Genomic DNA, 25820 nt, shown 5'->3' with positions numbered 1-25820 from the left:
CCCGCCCAAAGCTTCCCTCTCCGTTTTCATCGGAGACTCGCCGTGGGAAATCTGATTCGCTCTCTCTTCTTCACTCCACGTGGCGTTTCTAGGGTTTCTTTTCTTTTATTGATTTCGATTTCAAGTAGCGCTGGAAGACCGGAATGGAGAAAACGCCGACGCAGAAAGTTTCCGAACTGGGTTCTCGTTTGCTTCAGTTATCTAGTCCCAATAAGGATTCTCTGGTCAAGTTATTACGGGTATTTTTNGGTTTTTTTTTTTTTTTTTTTTTGCTTTCTCTTAAGCATATTCTGATGAAATCACTACTTTACTGGGTTTTTTTTTTAGTTTACTCGATTTCATCACTTTTAGGTTTTGATTTCTTCACTGTTTACAATNAATTTTTTTTTTTTTTTTTTTTTTTTTGTAATCACTCCGTAAAAAGCTTGATTCCTTGAATTTGAGTGGGGTTTGTGAAGATTTCTTCATCTCTCTCTCTCTCTCTCGTGCGGTTTAGCTTGTTGCTCAAGGGTTTTTGAGTTAACTGCATCTCTCCCTATGCATGTTTGTAATCGATTTTTTTTCTCTGGGTAATCTACGCTTACCTGTAAGCTAATCGCTGATCTTACTATGGCTTGAGCGTTTTTTTGTTTTTTTTTTTTGTTTTGTTCTGGTGATATGATTTTTATATATATATTCTCTAATCAGATCGGAAATACTTAGCGTTCACCACCTTCAATCAAGTTAATAATATGCTGACTCTGTCATATATTTTTTTTTTTGTGAATTTTGTAGGAAGTTGCTAATACTCTGTCACAAATCGACCAGCCTCCAGCCATCAACAAGGAGAAAGGTCTGAAACTGGTAGAAGTTGAGTTAAGACCTCTGAAGAAATCCTTTATAAATCATGGACTTCTTAAACATGATGATAATGACGTGAGTCTTTTGGTCACTATTTGTGTCTCCGAGCTTTTTCGGATTTTAGCACCTAAGCTACCTTTTGAAGACAAGTATCTCAGGGTAATTACGACTCCTTCCCAATAAACATATTTCTTTCTCGTTTACTCGCACTAACATGTCGTATCTCGATTTCAGGATATCTTCGATCTCTTTCTTGCTGAGTTTTCTAAGCTATCTGATACTGTAAGCCCTTATTTCTCCAAGAGGGTGAAAATCTTGGAGACAGTCTCTCGATTGAAATGTTGTCTTCTAATGCTAGACGAGCACCAATATTTAGCTCACGAGATGTTTAGGAAGTTCTTCTCTCTTGTAGGGTAAGAGATGAAACGATTTACTCCGTGATTTTGTGGCTACTTTGATTTTATAATTTCGTAGTTGAACTGCATTAACATGGTTTTTTTTTTTTTTTTGCCCTTGTCTTTACAGTGGGCATCATCAACAGAGTTTAACTAACCAGAAAAATAGTAAAACGCAGCAGGGAAAGGCTAGCGCGCAGCAAACACAGCAAAATTTATTTAACAACATTTTAACGATAATGATTGATATTCTGGAGGAAGAGGCAGATTCGGCTTTTGTCATTATTATTCTGGAAAATCTTGTGAAGGAGGGAGAGGTATGGATGTACAACGATTATCTCTATTGATTGATTATGGTTTCCAAAATGATTAGGTGATGTTTTGATTCTCGTGTGCTTACAGGATACAACTTCTGCTGCTGATAAGCTTGCCAGTTCTCTCATTGAAAGCTGTACCGACAAGCTCGAGGCGTTGATTTGCAGCTTTTTAACGTCATGTTTTCTGGAGAAAGATTCCATCCAGACCAATCTCAAATATTCTTATCACGAAATCATATTTAAGATCTCCTTAATTGCTCCCCAGATGCTGCTAGCAGTTATCCCGAAATTGACCCGAGAGCTACTGGTACATATTCAAACTTGCGTATTTATAAACATTTGCTCTAATTTTTCTATGAGATTGTTTAAATTGTGCTATTTAAGCAGGTATAGCCTGTTTTGTTTTAAGTTTGCGTTTATATTCATGTTTGAGTTTTTTTTGGTTACTCACCAGGGTCGTTTTTTCTATGTCTGCAGACTGATCAGGTCGATGTGCGAATAAAAGCCCTTAACTTAGCTGGAAGGATTTTTGCACAGCCTAAGCACTGTCTTAGCTCTTACGGAGAGACATATCAAGATCTTTATGCAGAGTTCTTGAGAAGATTCTCAGATAAATCTGCAGATGTCAGAATGGCTGCACTGAAATGTGGTGAACAGTATTACTTTGCGAATCCGTCTGGAAACAAAACATCTGGAGTTCTCAGTAATATTTCCGAAACTACTTTCTCTTTTTGCATTCATTTCTGCCTATTTTCTAACTGGTGTCCTCTATTCGTATTTTATGTGTCAGCTGCTATCCAAGAACGCCTATTAGATTTTGATGATAAAGTTCGAACACAGGCTGTGGTTGTTGCTTGTGATATTATGAAATTTAATATGAAGTATGTTCCTTTGAATCTGATTTCTGAAGCTAGTGAGAGGCTTCGGGATAAGAAGGTATTCTAAGTTGCAGTATATGAGGTGTGACTAAGGAATTATTTTTTTCCAGATTACTCACCTCCTTATTTTATATTGTGCTTTTGTTTGACAAAGATATCTGTTAGGAAGGCTGCTCTGCAGAAGCTGACAGAAGTATATCAAGATTATTGTGACAAGTGTTCAGAAGGAGACATGACAATAAATGAACATTTTGAGCAAATCCCATGCAAAATCTTGCTACTTTGCTGCGATAAAAATTGTGAAGAATTCAGGTACCCTAATATACTATCCTTGAATTGTTTTTTTTCTTTCTCTAAACATTTCTGAAAAATTAATATAGTTCTATGCATCATTTAGGTCCCAAAAGTTGGAGCTTGTGCTTTCCGATGATCTTTTTCCTCGCCTTCTTCCAGTTGAGGAGAGGATGCGGCACTGGGTCCAATGCTTTGCCATTATGAATAATATCCACTTGAAGTCACTCAATTCAATTTTATCTCAGAAAAGAAGGTAGACATAGTAATTCACCATCAAATGTAGGTTAAAAGTCTTTCTAGATATTCACTCAGTATGTTTCCAGGTTGAAAAATGAATTGCGGCATTGCCTAACCCTCTGGAGGACATCTAAGGTCTGTTTTACACTTTTCTCTTAAGTTTTGTTGTTTCATGGATTCTGAGGGAGTCACAAACCTTACATTGCTCAATTTATTATTAATCTGATACTTGCTCTAGGATGGCAATATAGAAGAAGCGCAAAGAAAGAAAAAGAGCTACTTCGTAAAGCTTTCAGCTTGCTTTCCAGATGCTTCTGAGGCAGAAGATTTCTTTCAAAAATTAGACGAAATGAGGGATGCATCAATTTTTGATGCTTTAACTTTACTGCTGGATGAACTGTCATCCACAAATGCCCAGATCATTAAAGTAAGTTCTAATTTTTCTGAGCATCAGAGAAATTATTTACTAGTGTGAAATTTTATGTTCAGTTTCTTCACAATGCAGAACATTTTATGTGAAACATCTACAATATCTTGAATATCTACTATTTTCCATTCTTAACTTATTCAGAGATGCATTATTTTAGTAGTAGCAGCAAGATATTTTACAGGAAATGCATTGGGATTCAGAATGAAGAAAATAGATAGTCGCTTTAGTGTGACCATTTTCTCATTATTGTTCTTTATTTTTATTTTTCAGGAGAAGTTTCTCAAGACGATCGGTGCTAAACATTCTCTTTTTGAGTTCCTGCGCATACTTTCTACAAAATGTTCGCCTAATATATTTAGCTCAGAGCATGTTCAGTGTCTTTTGAATCAGCTTTGTGGCAGCACCTCTGTTAACACACAATTGGAGGCTGCTTCCATCAAACTTCTTCTGGTAAGGAAAGATGCTGGCATCCTCTGATTATTATCCTTTCATTTAAGTTATTTTTTGTTCGAATTGATATCTATCCTTTGTTCATTTTAGGTGTCCCTTGTTAACTTTTGTTCTATAACATTTAAACTTTTCTTTTAGGTATATTAGCGTTTTTAGTATGCATTACTATTTTGCCTACATCGTCTTCGAATATGCAAATGAGACATTGTTACTGATTGCCTGAATCAGGTTATTCTCAACATGTTCCCTTCTTACCTGAGAGGTTCAGAAAAGCAGTTTCTGAAGCTACTAGAGGAGAATGATCCAGCTGCTGACGAGCTAACTGTAGTTTTATCAAAGGCAGCTCCTTACATATCTGTCAACTTCGGGTAATCTCTTCTGCACTATTTGACTTATAATGGGTTTAGGTTAATTTGTTATTATTATGTGGCATTTTTGTATGTTTCGTATGTCTATTTGATATATGTTAAAGACGTTGTTCTAGTTGGAGGAAAAATTAGAAAATCTGTGTTGCTAAAGCAAAAGTCTTGCTAGAGAAATCTGTCAACCTGGCATTTTTTATACTTTGTTTTCTTACCCAGACACAAAGTAAATAAAACAATTTGCAAAAGGTAAATGATTTAAATGGATTTGAATCACTTAGCGCTTACTGTTCCATTTATCCCCGTACTGCAAATATGTTTTGCTCATACATAAACTTAGCGAATTGTTAGGCTTAAACTGTTATACCTCTTGTTTGCTCTGTACTCTGATAGTGTACTCCTTCCATAGTTAATAGAAGTTGTTTGATGCAAAAATAATTAAAGAAGTCTATTATTGACCACATACTCGTAAGGTTCATGATACAAATTTTTTAGATATAGGCACGTCATATAGTCTAATTTTTTTTGAATAGTAAATACATTTTGTCAGATTGATTAGATGCTGTAAGTTTGTTCAAGATATATTGTTCTTCTTAAATATGGCTTATGTAATAGCATACATGGACAACAAATATCTGTTTTATGGATTAATGAGAACTAGACATACTTTAGACATTGGTTTCCCTTTGCAGTGACTATTACCCTGTTCTGGAGAAGGTGTGTCTTGAGGGTACTCGTTCTCAGGCAAAATATGCGGTTTCTGCCATCGGTTCATTGGCTGGATCATCTGATAAATATGTCTTTTCCGAGTTATGCGAGGTTATTTTTTATGCAACCTGATTTTTTTTGTTAGTTTCCTTTACCCCACATTTACTTGTTCACATTTATGTGTATGTTATGGAACTAACATGGGAAAATCCTTGGCGTATAAATTTATTGCNATCCCATGCAAAATCTTGCTACTTTGCTGCGATAAAAATTGTGAAGAATTCAGGTACCCTAATATACTATCCTTGAATTGTTTTTTTTCTTTCTCTAAACATTTCTGAAAAATTAATATAGTTCTATGCATCATTTAGGTCCCAAAAGNATGGTTTTCGTTTTTAGAGAAAACTGAGTGTTGTCACGTTGATTGATTTGCCTTTCTNGGATGCGGCACTGGGTCCAATGCTTTGCCATTATGAATAATATCCACTTGAAGTCACTCAATTCAATTTTATCTCAGAAAAGAAGGTAGACATAGTAATTCACCATCAAATGTAGGTTAAAAGTCTTTCTAGTTATTCACTCAGTATGTTTCCAGGTTGCAAAATGAATTGCGGCATTGCCTAACCCTCTGGAGGACATCTAAGGTCTGTTTTACACTTTTCTCTTAAGTTTTGTTGTTTCATGGATTCTGAGGGAGTCACAAACCTTACATTGCTCAATTTTTTATTAATCTGATGCTTGCTCTAGGATGGCAATATAGAAGAAGCGCAAAGAAAGAAAAAGAGCTACTTCGTAAAGCTTTCAGCTTGCTTTCCAGATGCTTCTGAGGCAGAAGATTTCTTTCAAAAATTAGACCAAATGAGGGATGCATCAATTTTTGATGCTTTAACTTTACTGCTGGATGAACTGTCATCCACAAATGCCCAGATCATTAAAGTAAGTTCTAATTTTTCTGAGCATCAGAGAAATTATTTACTAGTGTAATTTTATGTTCAATTTCTTCACAATGCATAACATTTTATGTGAAACATCTACAATATCATGAATATCTACTATTTTCCATTCTTGACATATTCAGTGATGCATCATTTTAGTAGTATCAGCAAGATATTTTACAGGAAATACATTGGGATTCAGAATGAAGAAAATAAATAGTCGCTTTAGTGTGTTGACCATTTTCTCATTATTGTTCTTTATTTTTATTTTTCAGGAGAAGTTTCTCAAGACGATCGGTGCTAAACATTCTCTTTTTGAGTTCCTGCGCATACTTTCTACAAAATGTTCGCCTAATATATTTAGCTCAGAGCATGTTCAGTGTCTTTTGAATCAGCTTTGTGGCAGCACCTCTGTTAACACTCAATTGGAGGCTGCTTCCATCAAACTTCTTCTGGTAAGGAAAGATGCTGGCATCCTGTGATTATTATCCTTTCATTTAAGTTATTTTTGTTCGAATTGATATCTATTCTTTGTTCATTTTAGGTGTCCCTTGTTAACTTTTGTTCTATAACATTTAAACTTTTCTTTTAGGTATATTAGCGTTTTTAGTATGCATTACTATTTTGCCTACATCGTCTTCGAATATGCAAATGAGACATTGTTACTGATTGCCTGAATCAGGTTATTCTCAACATGTTCCCTTCTTACCTGAGAGGTTCAGAAAAGCAGTTTCTGAAGCTACTAGAGGAGAATGATCCAGCTGCTGACGAGCTAACTGTAGTTTTATCAAAGGCAGCTCCTTACATATCTGTCAACTTCGGGTAATCTCTTCTGCACTATTTGACTTATAATGGGTTTAGGTTAATTTGTTATTATTATGTGGCATTTTTGTATGTTTCGTATGTCTATTTGATATATGTTAAAGACGTTGTTCTAGTTGGAGGAAAAATTAGAAAATCTGTGTTGCTAAAGCAAAAGTCTTGCTAGAGAAATCTGTCAACCTGGCATTTTTTATACTTTGTTTTCTTACCCAGACACAAAGTAAATAAAACAATTTGCAAAAGGTAAATGATTTTAATGGATTTGAATCAATTAGCGCTTACTGTTCCATTTATCCCCGTACTGCAAATATGTTTTGCTCATACATAAACTTAGCGAATTGTTAGGCTTAAACTGTTATACCTCTTGTTTGCTCTGTACTCTGATAGTGTACTCCTTCCATAGTTAATAGAAGTTGTTTGATGCAAAAATAATTAAAGAAGTCTATTATTGACCACATACTCGTAAGGTTCATGATACAAATTTTTTAGATATAGGCACGTCATATAGTCTAATTTTTTTTGAATAGTAAATACATTTTGTCAGATTGATTAGATGCTGTAAGTTTGTTCAAGATATATTGTTCTTCTTAAATATGGCTTATGTAATAGCATACATAGACAACAAATATCTGTTTTATGGATTAATGAGAACTAGACATACTTTAGACATTGGTTTCCCTTTGCAGTGACTATTACCCTGTTCTGGAGAAGGTGTGTCTTGAGGGTACTCGTTCTCAGGCAAAATATGCGGTTTCTGCCATCGGTTCATTGGCTGGATCATCTGATAAATCTGTCTTTTCCGAGTTATGCGAGGTTATTTTTTATGCAACCTGATTTTTTTTGTTAGTTTCCTTTACCCCACATTTACTTGTTCACATTTATGTGTATGTTATGGAACTAACATGGGAAAATCCTTGGCGTATAAATTTATTGCTCTTTACATTCTTGGGAACCTAACTCTTGGCGCAAGTGACATTATTAAAGTGATGATGTGACGATGATTGTAGGGGGAGTATAGATTAATATATTAGACAGTGCTGTGTGCACATATCTTTCACAGTACTTCCTTTGAATAAGTGATGGTTTTCGTTTTTAGAGAAAACTGAGTGTTGTCACGTTGATTGATTTGCCTTTCTTTTTACTCAGATGCTCTTGGATTCTTTGCTGGCTGGACGGAACATTCCAACAACTTTGCAGTCTTTGGCGTGTGTTGGGCAATATTCTGTTTTGGCATATGACAATATATATGAAGATATCACCAGCTACATATACCAAGTTTTTCAAGTAAGTGACAAGAGGTGCTATTCTTCATTAGATATCCAGCTAATTCTCTGTTTTCTGTTTAATTTTCTAATTGTTGATGTTAATATTTATAGGCGGAACCATCTGACAGTCAACTGCCTTGTGATCAGTCCTCTGGTTGTTGCAACTCTTGCAAGCTTAAGGCAAGTGGTGGAGAAAGAAACACTTTTGCTTCCCATTTATTATTTCTGAGAATATTCACTTTACTATTAGACCCAAAGTAGAACAAGTGTGACTGTTGGTAAATGCTTCTGCTCAACATTTGCAAGTTATTTGTGTACTTTGGAAGAAGTTCAGCACTTTCATGCTTTACTCCAGAATTTTTACGAATAATGCTGCCACATATAGAAAATGTGAATCACATTATTGTGAGGAATGATGCTATACCTTTATTAGCTATAGAAGGATGAGCTATATTCAGTTTTGACTTGTTGTCTTTGGCAGATATATGGGCTCAAAACACTTGTGAAAAGTTTCTTGCCTCGTCATGGTCAAGTCGTACGGAAGATCGATGACTTGCTAGACATTTTGAAGAAAACATTAAAATCACAAGGACACGATGGCATCAAGTCATGGTATATTCTTTTGGATAGTTATGCAAATCAATCATGTTGTACAGGCTCTTAACATGAAGCCGTCATTTTAATGAGCTTTCACAGTTCCATAATCAGTTTCTCTTGAAATTTGTAGCGATGACACAGGGGCTAATGTTAGACTGGCTGCTGCTAAAGCTGTTCTATTGCTTTCTAGGAAATGGGACTTTCATATTTCTCCTGAAATTTTCCGTCTTACCATTTTGATGGCAAAGGTAAAGTGACTTCCATCTTGCACAACAACCATACAATTTAGAAAACATTCTTGAATATTATCCTAATAATTTCTACTGCTTTTTTTCAATTTGTCTTTGTTAAGTGATGGTAAGTCATGAGTCGTCTGTTACAGTGGCTACGTACTGCATCCTACATTTTTGTCACTTATGAGAGTATCCATCCTTGCAGTTTCATATGGGAAGTATCCAAAAATAGCTCTCATTGTATAGGCTTAGGTGTATGGTAATTTATTTCTGAAAGAAAGGTGTTTATTGTAGTGTTAACTTTGTAACGGCAGTGAGGGCAGTCTGCCTTTAAATTGCTTTCTTTGATTTCATGTACTGGATATTTGTGCTTAGAAAGTTGTATTTACGTGGTTTATGATTGTCTTTTTGACCGTTTAATTTTGTCATCTGCTAGGATTCCAACGCCTTTATTACCAAGACTTTTCTCACCAAATTGCACAAGCTAGTGACCGAACATATGATACCCAGTCGATATGCATGTGCTTTTTCGTTTTCTGTGTCTACTCCTTGCAGAGATCTGCAAAATGATGTAACTTTCTCATACTCCTCTCTCAGAGTATTTTAGTTGTTTCAATCCTTTAGGTTCTCTGAGAAATTTCTTGTCTTTTTGTTCAGTCATTTAGATACATCAATGGATTCATCAACAATGCTACAAGAGAATCTCGAGCATGTCGGGATTTAGATCAAGGAGAATCACTCACTGATAGTCCAGCTTACATGATAGTGTTCCTAATTCATGTTCTTGCACATGACCCAGAGTTCCCTTCAGAAGACTGCAGGGAAGAGCATGTCTATGCTCGCTTTTGTGGGTAATTGCTTTGTTCTTACTATTTATGGTGGTTGGTTTCATTTTGAAGTTTTGTTCTCACTTATTTCCTCTGGCAGCCCTCTGTTCTCGGTCTTACAGGTGTTACTTAGTATAAAAAATAATGGTTATACAATCAAGGAAACCGCCCCTTTCTTGTTTTGTATCTTCCGTGCAATTAAAAGAGCTGAGGATGCTGTTGATTCTCGTAAAACGCCTGTAAGTGTGGAGTGATAGCACTGAATTATACATATGCTTCTTTCTCATTCATATACCTTATTATTTTATCCTCTGAACTGCAGAGGCTGCACATTCTAGCTGATATTGGTTACTCAGCTGTCAACATATTAAATAGTAATGTAGTCACGTCTCCACAAACCCCACGGTCAATTTTGCTGCCATCATCATTGTACAGTCTCACTAGCATAACGAATAACCAGGCAAGTCCTGCATTGTGTCAATAAACTCTACTTGTGACATGAACAAAAATTTATGATTTCGTGAATTCACTCCGCAGAATAAGGCTAAGTCTCTTGCCCAAAATGCCTTGAAACAAAGTTTCATTGAAAGAGTAGTTCATATATTCCAATCACAGAATTCCCTGGTATATCCACACTGCAACATTTTACTATCCTTCTACCATTTTGCCTGCTTAACTTTTCTAATCCTGTTTCTGCATACTTAAAAGCTCTCCAAGCATGATCGGAGGTGTCAAGAAGATAGCCTAGCAGTTGGCTCGGAAGATAAAATTTTACCTCCATTATTGGGCAATCAAATCGAAACCTCGATTACTGGTTCAACTGAAGCCAGCAAAAACAACACGAGGTGTAGCAGAAAGCGAACTCATCAGGGAGAACAAATTTCTTGTAACTCCAAATCTTTGAGAACAGTTGAGTCGGAAATTCCTATAAAGAAGCTAGAAAGACACAATACTCGTTCAAAGGAGAGTATCGACGCAAGTGTAAGCAATAAAATTACATCTTCCAAACACTCCGGGGTAGTATCTGCTTTAAAGGTAATTACATTATATATGTTAGATCTTTATATAACTATCCATATTTTCCTGTGATACCAGTTAATAATTGTCACAGGATATCAGCAACCACGGCGAAGCAATTATTGGGCAGCGGATTAAATTACTCTCTCCCGCAGATGGATGGTAGAAATTTCTTATACTCGACCAAATATATGTTGGAGCTTCTGTAATATATTTTTGTCCTTTTTTACCAGTTTCTATCCGGGCACTGTTGAAAAGTTTAACTCTAAAAGCAACTCTCATAAGGTATGCATGTGACATCGAAATCCTTATTCTACTTTTTCGTTGATGACTCTTGATCCATCCATCCCCATGAGTGTTGCCTTAATTCAGTAAGAAACTATTTATCAAATGCTATACTTTTTTAGTGCGGAATATTTCTTCACTGCAGATCCTTGGCATATGATGAGATGATTGACAAGACAATATGTATTGTCATTTAATTGTCCTTTGTGCTATATTCGGATGACACTGTATTCATGTAGACTTTAAACATGCTCTATTGAGTTCCTTCGGTTGAAACTCCGTAGTATGAAGGGGTCATTAGTATTTTTTCTTCAAATAACCACTTGATTCTATGTGCTGGTTATGGTCGAAGGTGGTCGTATAGAACTCGAATAGCGTACATCTTTGCGAACCTTTTGCTTTGGCCCCTTCTCTGCCTTCTTCCTGCTGCAGTCTGTGTCATGGCTTTTGTTTTGCTTTGTTGCAGATTATTTTCGATAATGGGGATGTTGAATTGGTTTGCTTGGATAGCGAGAGCTGGGAGACCCTGAGCCATGAATCCTTGCAGCAACAGGTACGTGGAATGCTATATGTGTAATCCATGATTCAAGTGCTACCACCTCGGAACCTAAAATGAACTTGACACCAGTACAATAGGTAACGATCTCTGTTTGAATTTTCGTTATCCAGGAAATATTGGGAAAGGAGACGGAATCGTTTGGTTCTCAGAATTGGTAGGTTAAGATCAACCAAATTTCTTTGAACTCCTGAATCTCTGATTGCATTTATCAACTTATAAGATTGATGGTTCTTTTGTTCCTTCCACTGGATATCATTGATTTTGTTGTTGACGCCCATTTCCCATGTCATCTTTAATGATTATGCGAAAATACTTTGCTTTCTGCAGCGTCCCTGGAATTAGTCATACACTTGCAAAGGCTAATGCCCAAAAGCAGAAAACGACAGCAAAGCACCAGAACAAAAAGTTGCCGACCAAATTGAATCCTCCAGCTGGTAAATTGTTGCAAACTTCTCAACTATGCTTTGCCCATTTCGTAAGGCTACTTGAGATATTTGTCTCGTTAGTGTCTGAGTCCATCCTGGTGGAAGCATAAACACATGCGGCTTCCTTTAACTATGTCTAGCTTTCACAATGAATGAGTCTTCCATAGTATGGAGAACATTATCGTCTCATAAGTGAAAAGAAATTTCAAATTTTGTTGACAATTTGTTATATGCTAAAGCTTTTCTTGATTGCTTTTGGATTTGATATCTAATCAAGACTCCCATGTTTCATAATGTCAGCAAACTCAAAGAAAGGAAATTCGGTTTCTGGAGAAGGATCAGTTTCAGAAGTGACCGACGCAAGCGACAATATTGTAAGCCTCCTCTCTTTTAAAACTCGGTAGTATAAGAGAAAGCCTTGCTTCTCTCTTTCTAACACTGCTAATATGACCACCACTCAATGATCATAATTCTAATCAGTAATCAGAATACTGTCTCTGATTAAAAAGCTGTTAATGTAATAGTTCAATTTTTCAGGGACTCAGAAGAAGTCGGAGACAGAGAACTTCTTAAGAAGATGATCATCTCTATAGCAAACGGAGTTCCTAAATTATGTTTATAAAATCACCTCGTACAAAATAATTTAACGAATCCATTGTCTAGAGTTAAAAGTGTTGATGACCCACAACCAAAGAAAAAGAGAAAAAGTTGTTCACTTTTTTGTTTCTCGACTTAGAAGGTCAATTAATTTTCATACGTATCTAAAGTTCAACCAAAATCTTCCTAATTTCCTCAAAAATTTATTTGTCTTCTTAGTTGGAAGTATTGTTGAAACTCAAAAATGGCAGTTAGATTGGTCGTGAAATTAGGTGCGAAATTTGACCTGAATTGAGCGTTTTGTGCAATGAGATTTGGCGTACCAACTGGAAGAGGTTATTTGCATGGCCGTTTGTCAGATCGATGACCTAACATAACACATCCTACGGTCCAGATCTTCTGACTGATCCCTCCACGTGTGTGGGTTTATTTATTTATCTTCCCTTTAAATAAAATTCAAAAACTATTTTTATTTTGTTTTCTTTCTTATATTCTTCGTTTTGTCTCTCTCTCCGCCTCCACAGTCCTCTCGACGTCTCCGCTAAAAAGGACCATTATACCCTTCACTCTTCTCTGTCCTCTCTGTCCTCCTCCTCCTCTCTAAATTGGAGCCTCGCGCTCGCTGCTCTTATTATTATTATTATTATTTATTTTTTTCTTATAATTGTTATCTCCGACGTCTTCTCCGGTTTCGTTTTGCTCCGATCACGGTATATTCCACTCTCTTCTCTTTCTTATGCTTCACATTCCCGATTATATTCTTCGAATGTTTGTTTCATGGAAGTGTGTTGTTCTCTCCTTTTTAGGCTTGATTAGTTTGTTCTAGCACTCGTCTTTTTTTCTCAGATCTTTTGAAACTTGAACTCGATTTTGTAATGTAGTTATACACACTTAGTTCTCGAGAGAGCTCTACTTAGCGAATGTGATTTTACTTTCGTGTAGCTCTTCTCTGTAATACTACAGCTATCGCGTGTATTTTAGAGTTGTTTTTATTTTGTGAAATTGATTTATGTTAATAATGTTGTTCAATTTGTGATGGGGTTTTGGTTTCAGGTGGAGGTGTTCATTAGCCATATATTTCTTCTTTTGTTTGGTGGGTTTAGTGAGAGATGATTCCTTATGCAGCTGGTGTTATTGTGCCTTTGGCTTTAACGCTTCTGGTTCAGAAATCTAAGAAAGATAAAAAAAGAGGTGTTGTTGTTGATGTTGGTGGTGAACAAGGTTACGCCATTAGGAATCACAGGTTTGCTGATCCTGTTACTTCCCATTGGGAAGATATCTCAACGCTTCCGCAGCTCTTTGAGATATCCTGTAATGCTCACAGCGACCAAGTTTTCCTTGGCACCCGGAAGCTGATCTCTAGAGATATTGAGACTAGTGATGATGGTAAAACATTTGAGAAGCTTCATTTGGGCGACTACGAGTGGCTCACTTTTGCCAAGACACTCGAAGCTGTCTGTGATTTCGCCTCTGGCCTTGTTCAGATTGGACACAAGACGGGAGAACGTGTTGCCATTTTCGCAGATACTAGAGAAGAGTGGTTCATTTCCCTACAGGTGATTTCCCATTTTTTGTTTCCTGTTTTCTCTGCCTCAATCCGAATGCACTGTTGGTACAGGTATGAAATATCCTGTGTGATTCAATGTTTCAGGGTTGCTTCAGGCGCAACGTCACTGTGGTAACTATCTATTCATCTTTGGGAGAGGAAGCTCTTTGTCACTCGCTGAATGAGGTACCCATTGCTTCTCTTCTCTGCTTTCTCTTTCATATGGCGTCTTATACATACAGTATGGTATGATTATGATATTCACATAGGGTAGAATGAGCTTTATGTTATCCTGTGGTTAAGAATTTTCATATTTGTGTAGGCTTTCCTTTTTTTATATTCATGATCTCCTTTCTTTTACTTTCCAGACAGAGGTCACAACTGTAATATGTGGTAACAAAGAACTGAAAAAGCTCATGGACATAGGCCACCAGCTTGAAACTGTGAAACGTGTGATTTGTATGGATGATGAGTTCCCATCTGATGTGAACAGTAATTGGATGGCAACTTCATTTGCTGATGTGAAGAAACTTGGGCACGAAAACCCTGTGGATCCGAACTTTCCCCTCTCAGCAGATGTTGCTGTTATAATGTACACCAGTGGAAGCACTGGACTTCCCAAGGTTAGAAGGTTTTCAAACAAAATATACTTTCACATCTGTTGTTTCAGAATAAGATTTCTTCCTATGGGTCTCAAAATTGTCGTATCAGTTATTTGTAACTGGTTGTGCAAAAATTTACTCATACTGATTTTCCCACTTCCCAAACTGTGTAGGGTGTTATGATGACACATGGCAATGTCCTAGCTACAGTTTCAGCAGTGATGACAATTGTTCCAGACCTTGGAAAGAGGGATATATACATGGCATATTTACCTTTGGCTCACATCCTTGAGTTAGCAGCTGAGGTATCTCAGAACTTTATTGTCCAATGATTTATTCACTTTCAGAGAATCTTAATACGGCCTGAAATCATTGTTGTAGAGCGTAATGGCTACTATTGGGAGTGCTATTGGATATGGTTCTCCCTTGACCCTTACGGATACGTCAAACAAGATAAAAAAGGGTACCAAAGGAGATGTCACTGCACTTAAGCCCACTATAATGACAGCTGTTCCAGCCATTCTTGATCGTGTCCGGGATGGTGTCCGCAAAAAGGTTCGTGCATGTTAGATACACATCCAAATTCTTTTGACTGGTTATCCTCTACGTAGCTTTTGCTCTACTAGTTGTTTAGATGACACCAGCCACCTCCCAGCAACCAAGATGCGCGAAATTGTCTCCATCCTCTTGTGAGTATAACCTTATAGTTAAATAACCACCGACTATTTATGATCATCAGGTTGACGCAAAGGGTGGATTGTCGAAAAAATTGTTTGACTTTGCATATGCTCGGCGATTATCTGCCATCAATGGAAGTTGGTTTGGAGCCTGGGGACTGGAAAAGCTTCTATGGGATCTGCTTGTGTTTGGTAAAATCCGTGCGGTCTTGGGAGGCAAAATCCGCTATTTGCTCTCTGGTGGTGCCCCTCTTTCTGGTGACACTCAGAGATTCATTAACATATGCGTTGGGTAAAAGCATCCTTGAATATCTCCTTGAGGCTCACTCATCTCCAACCTTCGATATTTATGTTTTTGTTCCTTTGCCGTTTCTATGATCTAACACTCTGATATTCCTCAGGGCTCCAATCGGCCAGGGATATGGGCTCACAGAGACTTGTGCTGGTGGAACCTTCTCTGAGTTCGATGACACATCCGTTGGTCGGGTGGGTGCTCCACTTCCTTGCTCCTTTGTAAAGGTAACCTCTTTACCTGATATGTCCACTCTTAATTCTTTGTTAGCTTTTAGTCCTTTATCAATTTGCATGCCGTAGTCTCTTATGATCATATATGCTTATATCTTGTTTCAGCTAGTAGACTGGCCGGAAGGCGGGTATCTAACCAATGACAAGCCAATGCCCCGTGGTGAAATTGTAATTGGTGGCTCAAATATCACGCTTGGGTATTTCAAAAATGAGGAGAAAACAGAAGAAGTGTACAAGGTAGCAATCAACATCATTCGTTTTGGCAATGTTGAAGAATTGGTTGGTTTGGCTTTACCTCTAACTGTTTTGTACACTTGGATGTTCAAAGGTTGATGAAAAGGGGATGCGGTGGTTCTATACAGGAGACATAGGGCGATTTCACCCTGATGGCTGTCTCGAGATAATAGACCGGAAAAAGGATATTGTGAAACTTCAGCATGGAGAATATGTCTCCTTGGGCAAAGTATAGTCTACTCAAAACCGAAACTTCTCTTTTATTTCACCTTTACTCAGTTCTCCAGATAAGCTTATTAACAGACTCTTTTTTTTCCGCAGGTGGAAGCTGCTCTAAGTATAAGTCCCTATGTTGAAAACATAATGGTTCATGCTGATTCATTCTACAGTTACTGTGTGGCCCTTGTGGTCGCGTCCCAACAAACACTTGAAGGTTGGGCTTCAAAGCAAGGAATAGACTTTGCCAACTTCGACGAACTGTGCGGGAAAGAAGAAGCCGTGAAAGAAGTGTATGCGTCTCTTGTCAAGGTATGTTCATTGCTACCCAGCGATTTGAGTCCCCTCTGAAAGTTCCTTTTATGAATATACAATATATATGTGTGTTTGCAGTCGGGTAAACAATCGAGATTGGAGAAGTTTGAGATACCAGCAAAGATCAAATTGTTGGGATCTCCATGGACGCCAGAGTCGGGCTTAGTCACAGCAGCACTAAAGCTTAAAAGAGATGTAATTAGGAGGGAATTCTCAGAAGATCTCACAAAGTTATATGCCTAAACTTTCTTATTCCGCTTACTCTACTTTGTGTGTTCCATAGACACAGCAGGATGCACAAAACTTGTTTCTGTTTTACAGTTGTGTCTCCAACAATCTTTTAGGCTTTGGGACCAAAGTCTTTACAACTTAATGGGCCTTTTTATCAAACCAAGTCATAAATTAATCTCTGTAATTAAGCCAGTACAGATAAGTAGTAGTATAATAATTGTAGCTTAGTTATTTTTTTGGGGACTCGAGATAAACGACAAGAGGAAAGAGGCTATTAATTGAAATTAGAAGTGAAAATAAAGTAATCTTACCAACTGCCCCAACAATTAAGAAAAGATAAATTGGAGCGTAGGAGTTAATAAATTACTCGGTATTGAGATTAATACTAGTGTGTAAAATTAATGAATTGTATTTTCTATTTAAAAGAGTTAAAAAAAGTAAAGTAAAGTAAAGTAGGAAGCCGAAGAGATTCAATCTCAGCCGTCGGATAAATTGTGTATCTCACTGATTTTGTCAGTGAGAAGTGAGTGAGAGAGTGAGAGAATTGACCAGCGTCAGCGAGACGCGTGAGAGAGAGCCTCTTTTAAGAAAATAGTCCCGTTATTATTAACATAACCTTTTCCGTTAGTACTTTTAGCTTAAACTATTACAACAACATCCTTAAATTCAAAAGCTGCTTTCGTAATTAATTGTTTCCTAAATTATTGTCAATAATGTATATTCGCGGGCCGTAATTAATTTTTAAATTTTTTCCTAAATTATTGTCAATAATTTTTTCGTAATTATTTTTTTTCCTAAATTACACATAGGTTTTTAATGTCAACAACAATTCAAATTTACGAAAAATACGTTTTACTACTATCTTACATTTTTATTATAATAGAAATTCCATTATAAAAAATATTAAAAATAAAAGCTGAAAAGTTTTAAATGTTTGAGACTTTGAGTTCACAGCTCCACATACAGAATATCACATGCTCTCTCTCTCTCTGTCTCTCTCTCTCTTTCTATCTTTTGAATTAAAGAAGAAAAAATGTTTTTTTTTTTAAAGATTAGAAAATTAAAAATAGCAAAAAACAAGATAAAGAGAATTCTCTATCCTTCTCTCTCTCTCTTTCTGCCTTGTCGCTGTTAGTAATCGTAATAGTGTTTCCAGGCACAGTAGAAGGAGAAGAAAACTTTCTTCTTTTGTCTGTTTAATCGCTGATTCTTTTCTTTCTTTTTCCATTGGGGCATTTTCGGATCTCAAAGCTCTTCAGATATCAGACAAAAAGGTATTTAAAATTCATAATATTCTCTTCCTTTGTTAGTTCATCTCTCCTTAAACCAACTTTGTGTTTCTCAAATGTACCAAAGTTTGGATTTTTTTTTTGTGTTTTACCTCTCAACCTTGTTTATTGCAGGTTTTTTTGAAGATTAAGACTTTACTTACTCAACACTGTTGTATTACCTGTCGTATCTATTTGATTCTCTTGGATTTGGTAGATTTCAAACTCATTGTTCCATTTTTTGATAAATGAATGAAGCATTTGAGTTTCAAATTTAAAGTTTTGAGCTTTCTACTTACTTCGTCTTGTAGCTTTTTCTCTACCGTTGTTTTTTGTTTGTTTTTGATTATGGAAACGGACATCTGGAACCAACAAATGCACATTTGTTACAATAAAGACAAAATCAGTTTTCTAATAATTTAGTGTGTGTGTTAAATGATTTATTCAAGATTTTTCTCTTATCTTGCATGTTTGGTGATTGGTCTCAGTTTTCTTCATCTTGAAGTTTTTGTTCTTCTTTGACTTTGTTTGTTTATGTAACTTTCAGCATTTTTAAAGAATCCAATGTCTGTGCTCTCTCTCTCTCTCTCTCTCTTTCAGATCCTGAGTCTAGTGTTGTTATGTGCTGATTGAATATACTGTTGTTGTGGTCTTGGGAACCAGAAATGGAGAAACGGAAGAGAGAATCATCTGAGATAAGCTTTGGTGAATCAGAGTCAGTGTCTTCACTATCTGAGAAGGATTCTCAAATTCATGTAAGATAAAAAAGAACAGAGATCTTGCTTCTCTTTTTTTCTTTCTTTTCTTGATGTTATGTTTTTTGTATCTAAAAGATTATTGTGATGACTGATGTTTTTATCAAGCCTGAGAGCACAATGGAGTCTCATGATGATGAGATACAATCATCAACGGTTTCTTTGGAAGAAGAAACTGAAAATGAGGATTTGAAAGATAGTATAAGGACTTTGACTGAGAAACTTTCAGCTGCTCTTGCGAATGTAAGTGCTAAAGATGATCTGGTGAAGCAACATGTCAAAGTCGCTGAAGAAGCTGTCGCTGGTAAAAACAATTTTTTTTTCTTCTGCATTTTGATTATGATTCTGTGAGTTCTTTTTTATTTTTTAATCTTGGTGAATATATGCTATTGTGAAGGGTGGGAGAAAGCTGAGAATGAAGTGGTTGAGTTGAAGGAGAAGCTTGAGGCTGCTGATGATAAGAATAGAGTGTTGGAAGATAGAGTAAGCCATCTTGATGGAGCTTTAAAGGAGTGCGTTAGACAGTTAAGGCAAGCAAGAGATGAACAAGAGCACCTAATTCAAGACGCAGTGATCGAGCGAACCAAGGAGTTGCAGTCGTCTAAAACCAGCCTTGAGAACCAGATTCTTGAAGCTGCTACCAAGTCTGAGGAACTTAGCCAAATGGCGGAATCCGTGGCGAAAGAAAACGTGGTGCTGCGACATGAGCTTCTTGCACGATGCGAAGAGCTAGAGATCAGAACCATTGAGAGGGATTTAAGCACCCAGGCAGCTGAAACCGCAAGCAAGCAGCAGTTAGATAGCATTAGGAAAGTGGCAAAACTCGAGGCTGAGTGCAGGAAGCTTCGTATGTTGGCTAAATCATCAGCTTCGTTTAACGATCATCCATCTATAGATAGTCATTCTGATGGAGGGGAGAGAATGGATGTAAGTTGCTCTGATTCATGGGCATCATCCACATTGATTGAAAAGAGAAGCCTTCAGGGCACTTCCTCTTCCATTGAACTTGATCTCATGGGTGATTTCCTTGAGATGGAACGTCTTGTAGCATTGCCCGAGACACCAGATGAGAACGGTAAGAGTGGACCTGAATCAGTAACAGAAGAGGCTGTTGTTCACTCAGAGAACTCGTTGGTTGCTGAAATAGAAGTATTGACTTCTCGAACTAAGGAACTTGAAGAGAAAGTGAAGAAGCTAGAAGCGGAGAAAAATGAGCTCGAAAGTGAAGTTAAATGTAACAGAGAAGAGGCTGTTGTTCACGCAGAGAAGTTGTTGATTGCTGAAATAGAAGTTTTGACTTCTCGAACTAAGGAACTTGAAGTGAAACTGGAGAAGATAGAAGCGGAGAAAGATGAGCTCGAAAGTGAAGTTAAAAGTAATAGAGAAGAGGCTGTTGCTCACTTAGAGAAATCTTTGGCTGCTGAAATAGAAGTATTGACTTGCCGCATTAAGCAACTTGAAGAAAAGTTAGAGAAGTTGGAAGCAGAGAAAGATGAACTCGAAAGTGAAGTTAAAGGTAACAGAGAAGTGGAGACCACACTGAGATTTGAGCTCAAAGCTATTGCCTGTGATAAAACGGAGCTGTATGATAAGTTGGAGAGGATGGAGGCTGAGAAAGCTGAGTTGCAAATATCTTTTGACATAATCAAAGATAAGTATAAAGAATCTCAAGTTTGTCTGCAAGAAATTGAGACGAAGCTGGAGGAGATACAAACGGAGATGAAACTTGTTAACGAACTAAAAGCAGAAGTTGAATCTCAAATCATCGCATTGGAAGCAGAGGTAAATACTAAAGCCGCGAAGATTGATTCATTGGAAGAAGACATGAGAAAGGAGAGGTTTGCTTCTGATGAGCTTAGGAGAAAATGTGAGGTTCTTGAAGAAGAAGTCTCTCTCTATCAAGAGAACGCCATCAAGAGGGAAAATATAGAACCCAAGATCAAACAGGTCTGTCTCCAAACTTTGGCTATGTGGTTTCATCACAATCCTTTTCTTCCACTAAAACTTGATTATATATTGTGTAGGAAGACATAGAAACAGCTGCAGGGAAACTTGCGAATTGTCAGAAAACAATAGCTTCACTTGGGAAACAGCTGCAGTCTCTTGCAACACTTGAAGATTTCTTAACCGATACACCGAGTATTACAATGGCTGCAAACGGTGTATGCAGCAGCAGCAGCAACTCAGAGAGCTGGAAGGTTCACAAGAACGAAACTTTCCTGACGAGAAATCATCCGGAGTCCATCAAACCAATCAAAGAAACATCACCTTCCGCTGCTGCTGTTGTTTCAGTGCCAGTTTCATCAAACCGAGGGAGTTCTGAGAAGAATCGCAATGGGTTTGCAACAGTATTCACAAGAAGTAAAGATGGGATACATCTAGCGATTTAGCATAACTTTGGCAGTAGGCAGAGAGACTATCTCTTAGGTTTTAAAGAGATCTGTTTTGAATGGTTTTAGAAGATCACTCTAGAGTATGCAGGGGATAATGTTTCTAAAGATTTCAGTTTTCTAAAAGTTGTTCTAGTAATTTTCGATGTCATGTTGTTATGAATCAGAGTTCAGAGAACCATGTAAAGACTAAAAAGAAGAGAAGCCACCATCATAGGTATAAGAGAGTAAGATCAAAGACTTGCATAAAAAGATAAAGGGCTTACATGCCCCAGGAGATGGATATACAAATTATACATAATGGCAATAGATCAAAACATAAAAGAAAAAGCGGTTATATAATACAAAGCATGATTATTCATTACTACTAAAGTAACTTATACAAGAAGTTATTATGATGATCAAATTTGTAAGTGTTGCAAGAGACCCTCTACTTGAACTCGATCTCTCTTGGCTTTGGCTTTAGCTATCTTTGCATTACGTTTAGCCGTCAAAGCTTCGTTCATCATATACTTCAAAAGCCCCGGTTGATCTACGACAAAATACTCGTGTCCAAACTCCAACTGACCAGGCCCTGTAAATTTTTTAAAGCCATAAGAACGAAGCTTGGAGAGAAACCATGAGAAGCTTCTACCAAATTCAACACATGTCGGCATAATCTTTCTGCGAAACTCTCTCACGTTCCAGATGATGAAACTGTCGTAGCTTTTGCTCCACGAGATGATGGAGTCCGAGGAAGGATCATTAACAACCTCATAGACTCTGATGTAGAACGGAGACAATCCCCTTGGAAATTTCTGAACCATCCTTCCAAGTCACCAAAAATTGTTTTCTAGGTTTCCAGACGAGAGGGGTCGCATTATTTATAGAGAGATGAGCTATAGAATCAATTGACGGTTTAGATAAAAAGTTACAAAGTTTCCTTTTTTCTTTTTCCTTTTCCAATTTTATTTCCATTTCTCGAGTTGATTTACGAATATAAATAAGTTAACTTGTTTAGAAGAAGCATCCGAGGTTCTATGGTGTAGTGGTTAGCACTCTGGACTTTGAATCCAGCGACCTGGGTTCGACTCCCGGTAGGACCTCTTTGCTTCAATTTTTTTTTTTGGTTTTGAAAAACTGCTTTTCAAAATTAACCCTATCACACACACTCTCCCCCACTTCTTCTTGTTGTTTCTGTCGCCGAACGCAGCGAAAACCCTCAGACAGAGCAGAGAGGAGAATGAGCAAAATCGAGAGCTTCGACGATTTCGTAAAGGTACATGGGATACTATTGGCGGCTTCGGGTTTGCCGCCGAAGCTTTACCCACGCCTCTTCCAGAAGCTTGCTTCCGATACTTTAGACGGCGGCGCTTACTTCCAAATCGAATCCTCCGATGATGATAGGCGACGGAGGCTTCTCCTCACTTCCGATTCTATGCCTAAAGATTCTGACGTCTTCCTTGTCGATCACGCCTGGACTTTTCGCCTTCCCGATGCCTGTAAGCAGGTAACTAACGCCACTTTCACTCTCTCACTCTTTACACAATTTCGAAACTAATTTGTTGAAATTAGAGTTCTGAGAGTCTAATTAGAGTTCTTTTGTTTACTTCAGCTTAAGGAAGTTCCGGGATTGGCTGAGAGGATGGCTTCTTTGATGAGTGTTGACATTGATGTAGAGGCTGGAGAAGAGGAAGTTGCTGAGGAACTCTCCGTTGATCAGATTATAGAAAATGAAATACGTTATGCAGCAGATGAAGGATATGACTCTCTAAGATGGTTGGAGTTGGAGGCCCTTGGAATTGTTGATGACTCATTGCTCTCCCTGCATTTGCCTAGTCAATTTCAGGCATGTCTTTACATCTTTCTTCTCCTTCCTTCAATACATCATGCTGGACTTTAGCTCAGATGTCTTATTTTTAGACTTGCATAGACAACTTGAAATAATATATATCATGCGTGAATTCAATTAGATTCTAAAACTTCTTCAATTTGTTGCTGCGAAATGTTTTGGTAGGATTTAGTGGCGCTTAGTCTTATCGGGAACAAAATCAAGAGTGCGGATGTGGTTATAGAAGAGGTTACGAAGTTTAAGAATCTGAAGGCTTTGTGGCTGAATGACAATCCTGTTCTGCAGAAGAGGTAAACATGCATTTACTAAACATATGGATGCGTGGGGATAATATTGATTTCTCATGTATTGAATTTGCTTTTCAGTGAATGTCAGATGGCTGACGAAATACTGCAAGGCTGTCCGAGTCTTGAAATCTACAACTCGTGTTTTACTCCTAATTATGGGTTATGGGCACTTGGTTTCTGTGGAGATATTTTTGGGAAGGATAATCCTGGTTGTGTTCAGCAAGACCAACCCTTGTGCAATGTCACCTCACTTGACCTTTCAAACCGGTCAATACACAATCTAGTCAATAAGGCCAGTTTTTTCCCCTTACTTTCTTTAGAGAGGCAGGGTGTGCAGTTTTTTGACTGAATAAACAAACGAACATATATGTCTCCATTTTGCATCTTATAGACCTCTAGATATTTAAGTATCTGATTTGTCTGCCTTTATTACTTTCTTCATTTTCAGGCATTTCATGTGCACGAGATGCCAAAACTATCACATTTAAATATCCGTGGAAACCCATTGGATCAGAATTCGGTTGGAGAACTATTTGAAGTCTTGCAGCTCTTCCCTTCTCTGTCTTCCTTAGAAGTAATTGTTGCAAGTTTTCCTTACGTATTCAGATACAAATTGAGGTTACCATACAATGTTAACTAAAGTATATTTATGCAGAGATGTGCTCACATGCTACTTCTTGTTTGTAGGTTGACATACCTGGACCTCTTGGAGACAATGCTCTAGAGATTCTTGAAGCTCTGTCAAAACTTTCTTTGTTAAATGGCGTTGATACAGCTAAAATACTTGAAAATGGAAAGCTTGTTATTGATGCAATGCTCCAACCACGCATTCCTGAGCCAAATCCTGATGATACTCTTGTTGATCGTGTTCTCGGTGCAATGTGGTTGTATGCGATGAATTATCGCCTTGCGGATGAGGAAAAGCTTGATGAAAGTTCTTTGTGGTATGCAATTTTTCTGTTTGTTTGCTATATTAGAATTAGTGCAGTGGATTTGCTTGATATAATAAACGGCTGGTTGCATTTACCAATTAAACTATCATATCATTTTTCATTCAAATAGATAAAATACAGGATGGAATTTGAAGCAAGATATATTTAGTGATATATGTGACATTCTAGTCCAATGACTGAAAGCTGTAGGATTTACCACTCTTTATATATCAGAATGACCATTTTCACTTTTGAAGTGTATTCCCATCCCTAATCCTTTGTTTGATAGGGAAAGGTCTCTTTATGTGTGATTTTGTATTGGGAATGAACATTTGATGCTAGTTTACAATCTACATCTTAAAAGGTTAAAAATAAGAGTTTATGGACAGTCTTGTATGCAGTTCTTAGGCACTTAATATTTGGATGTTGATGAGTGTGAGTGGCGCAATGATATCACTTTTGCAGGTATGTGATGGATGAATTGGGTTCAGCTTTGAGGCATTGCGATGAACCGAATTTCAAAGTGGCTCCTTTCCTTTTCATGCCTTCTGGGAAACTAGACTCTGCTGTGAGGTAGAAATTTTTCTGCACTGCTCCATCTACTTCTTGAATTCATATCATGTGTGCTGTAAGTAAACACATATTATGTGGTATAGTTTAAGTGTAATGTGGATTGACATGGGATTCTTGATCAGGGCTCACGTGTCATGTATGCAAATATTTTCAACAATGTTACTTTTTATGTCTCGGACATATGCTTATGTTTATTTGGTTTTGTATGTTCCAGCTATTCGGTAATGTGGCCTATAAAAAGTCTTCAAAAAGGTGATGAGTGCACTCGTGATTTTCTATCTGGTATTGGAGAGGACAAACAGCGGTCTGCCAGGCTCACAGCCTGGTTTCAAACTCCTGAGAACTATTTTATTCATGTACTTCCTCGGTGTCCACTTTAGCTTTCTCTTCATTAACAGACTTCCTGTTCTCTCATTTCCTTCCAAGATTTTTGTTAATTAACAGATTCTCTGTTATTGATTTCCTAGGAGTTTGAGAAATACCAACAGAAACTGCAGGCTAAAGCTTTTGATTCATTACCTTCCAATCTTTCAATTTCCCGAAGCATACGGCATAGTGATGGGTCTCCTTTACTTGTATACACGGATCTACCTCAAGTTGAAGAATTTTTGACACGCCCAGAATTTGTGATCAGTAAGTGATTTGATCCAGTTTTCATAATATATCCTTAGTTCTCATTTAGGAACTCCTTATTAGATGCATAAACAATGCAACTTTTAACTTACCACAACTGTCCCAACTTTTTAAATATCTTTAGTTTTATAGATAATGGAGTAAATTCAGCTTAATATCATAAAAGCTGTTTCATGCATTAGGCAAATCAGGGTTTTTCTTTGTGTTTTCTGAGTTGTGTTGCCTGCCTGCTTGCAGCAAATGAACCTAAAGATGCAGACATATTATGGACGAGTGTACAGGTGGATGAGGAGCTTAAGAAAGAGGTGGGAATAACAGATGACCAATACATA

The 25820-nt window shown here is 37.3% G+C and overlaps 5 protein-coding genes and 1 non-coding gene across 12 annotated transcripts in view; 5 read left to right on the top strand and 1 right to left on the bottom strand.

Moving 5' to 3' along the window:
• Positions 1–12636, top strand: LOC104751655 (sister chromatid cohesion protein PDS5 homolog A-like). Of its 3 annotated transcripts, XM_019238294.1 has the most exons (32): positions 1–239; positions 775–999; positions 1075–1253; positions 1366–1552; positions 1638–1859; positions 2030–2255; positions 2343–2488; positions 2585–2742; positions 2828–2906; positions 5366–5436; positions 5507–5555; positions 5659–5847; positions 6122–6301; positions 6529–6668; positions 7355–7481; positions 7815–7952; positions 8045–8113; positions 8415–8545; positions 8661–8778; positions 9200–9334; positions 9421–9614; positions 9691–9829; positions 9913–10050; positions 10128–10214; positions 10299–10625; positions 10702–10769; positions 10841–10892; positions 11359–11445; positions 11562–11605; positions 11779–11885; positions 12177–12250; positions 12414–12636. In XM_019238294.1, the coding sequence occupies exons 1-32, from the start codon at positions 144–146 to the stop codon at positions 12447–12449; spliced, it is 4218 nt and encodes a 1405-aa protein (XP_019093839.1). In that variant the 5' UTR covers positions 1–143; the 3' UTR covers positions 12450–12636. The 3 variants fall into 3 exon arrangements, with proteins under 3 accessions (XP_019093839.1, XP_010471956.1, XP_019093838.1); XM_010473654.2 differs by lacking the exon at positions 5366–5436 and having other exon boundaries at positions 2828–2977; XM_019238293.1 differs by lacking the exons at positions 5366–5436; positions 5507–5555; positions 5659–5847; ... (1 more) ...; positions 6529–6668; positions 7355–7481 and adding exons at positions 3048–3096; positions 3200–3388; positions 3662–3841; positions 4070–4209; positions 4896–5022 and having other exon boundaries at positions 2828–2977.
• On the top strand, positions 12976–17011 carry LOC104751654 (long chain acyl-CoA synthetase 9, chloroplastic-like). The gene is made up of 12 exons (XM_010473653.2): positions 12976–13183; positions 13527–14029; positions 14125–14205; positions 14388–14642; positions 14795–14926; positions 15003–15176; positions 15361–15590; positions 15700–15817; positions 15929–16060; positions 16152–16286; positions 16379–16585; positions 16667–17011. Exons 2-12 carry the CDS (start codon positions 13583–13585, stop codon positions 16829–16831), a joined length of 2076 nt encoding a protein of 691 aa, XP_010471955.1. The 5' UTR covers positions 12976–13183; positions 13527–13582; the 3' UTR covers positions 16832–17011.
• Positions 17881–21410, top strand: LOC104751653 (filament-like plant protein 1). Of its 5 annotated transcripts, none has more exons than XM_010473649.2 (6): positions 17881–18093; positions 18223–18300; positions 18751–18842; positions 18951–19146; positions 19240–20789; positions 20867–21410. In XM_010473649.2, the coding sequence occupies exons 3-6, from the start codon at positions 18753–18755 to the stop codon at positions 21230–21232; spliced, it is 2202 nt and encodes a 733-aa protein (XP_010471951.1). In that variant the 5' UTR covers positions 17881–18093; positions 18223–18300; positions 18751–18752; the 3' UTR covers positions 21233–21410. The 5 variants fall into 5 exon arrangements, with proteins under 5 accessions (XP_010471951.1, XP_010471950.1, XP_010471954.1 ...); XM_010473648.2 differs by having other exon boundaries at positions 18688–18842; XM_010473652.1 differs by having other exon boundaries at positions 18688–18842; positions 20871–21250.
• LOC104753895 (heat stress transcription factor A-4a-like) lies at positions 21634–22038 on the bottom strand. Its single transcript, XM_010476079.1, has one exon. It carries the CDS (start codon positions 22036–22038, stop codon positions 21634–21636), a length of 405 nt encoding a protein of 134 aa, XP_010474381.1.
• TRNAQ-UUG lies at positions 22246–22317 on the top strand. Its single transcript has one exon. It is a non-coding gene; the product is annotated as a tRNA-Gln (tRNA).
• LOC104751652 (tubulin--tyrosine ligase-like protein 12) overlaps positions 22357–25820 on the top strand; it is a gene marked incomplete in the record, with an annotated part of 5737 nt that continues 2273 nt past the window's right edge. Inside the window, 9 exon segments of the mRNA XM_019238603.1 lie at positions 22357–22721; positions 22827–23060; positions 23229–23353; positions 23429–23642; positions 23799–23924; positions 24038–24294; positions 24748–24855; positions 25070–25211; positions 25323–25488. Coding sequence (XP_019094148.1) covers positions 22455–22721; positions 22827–23060; positions 23229–23353; positions 23429–23642; positions 23799–23924; positions 24038–24294; positions 24748–24855; positions 25070–25211; positions 25323–25488 — 1639 coding nt within the window.

This window comes from Camelina sativa, chromosome 16 (genome assembly GCF_000633955.1).
Source record: "Camelina sativa cultivar DH55 chromosome 16, Cs, whole genome shotgun sequence".
Classification (NCBI taxonomy): domain Eukaryota; kingdom Viridiplantae; phylum Streptophyta; class Magnoliopsida; order Brassicales; family Brassicaceae; genus Camelina; species Camelina sativa.
This window is presented reverse-complemented; position numbering and strand designations above follow the sequence as displayed.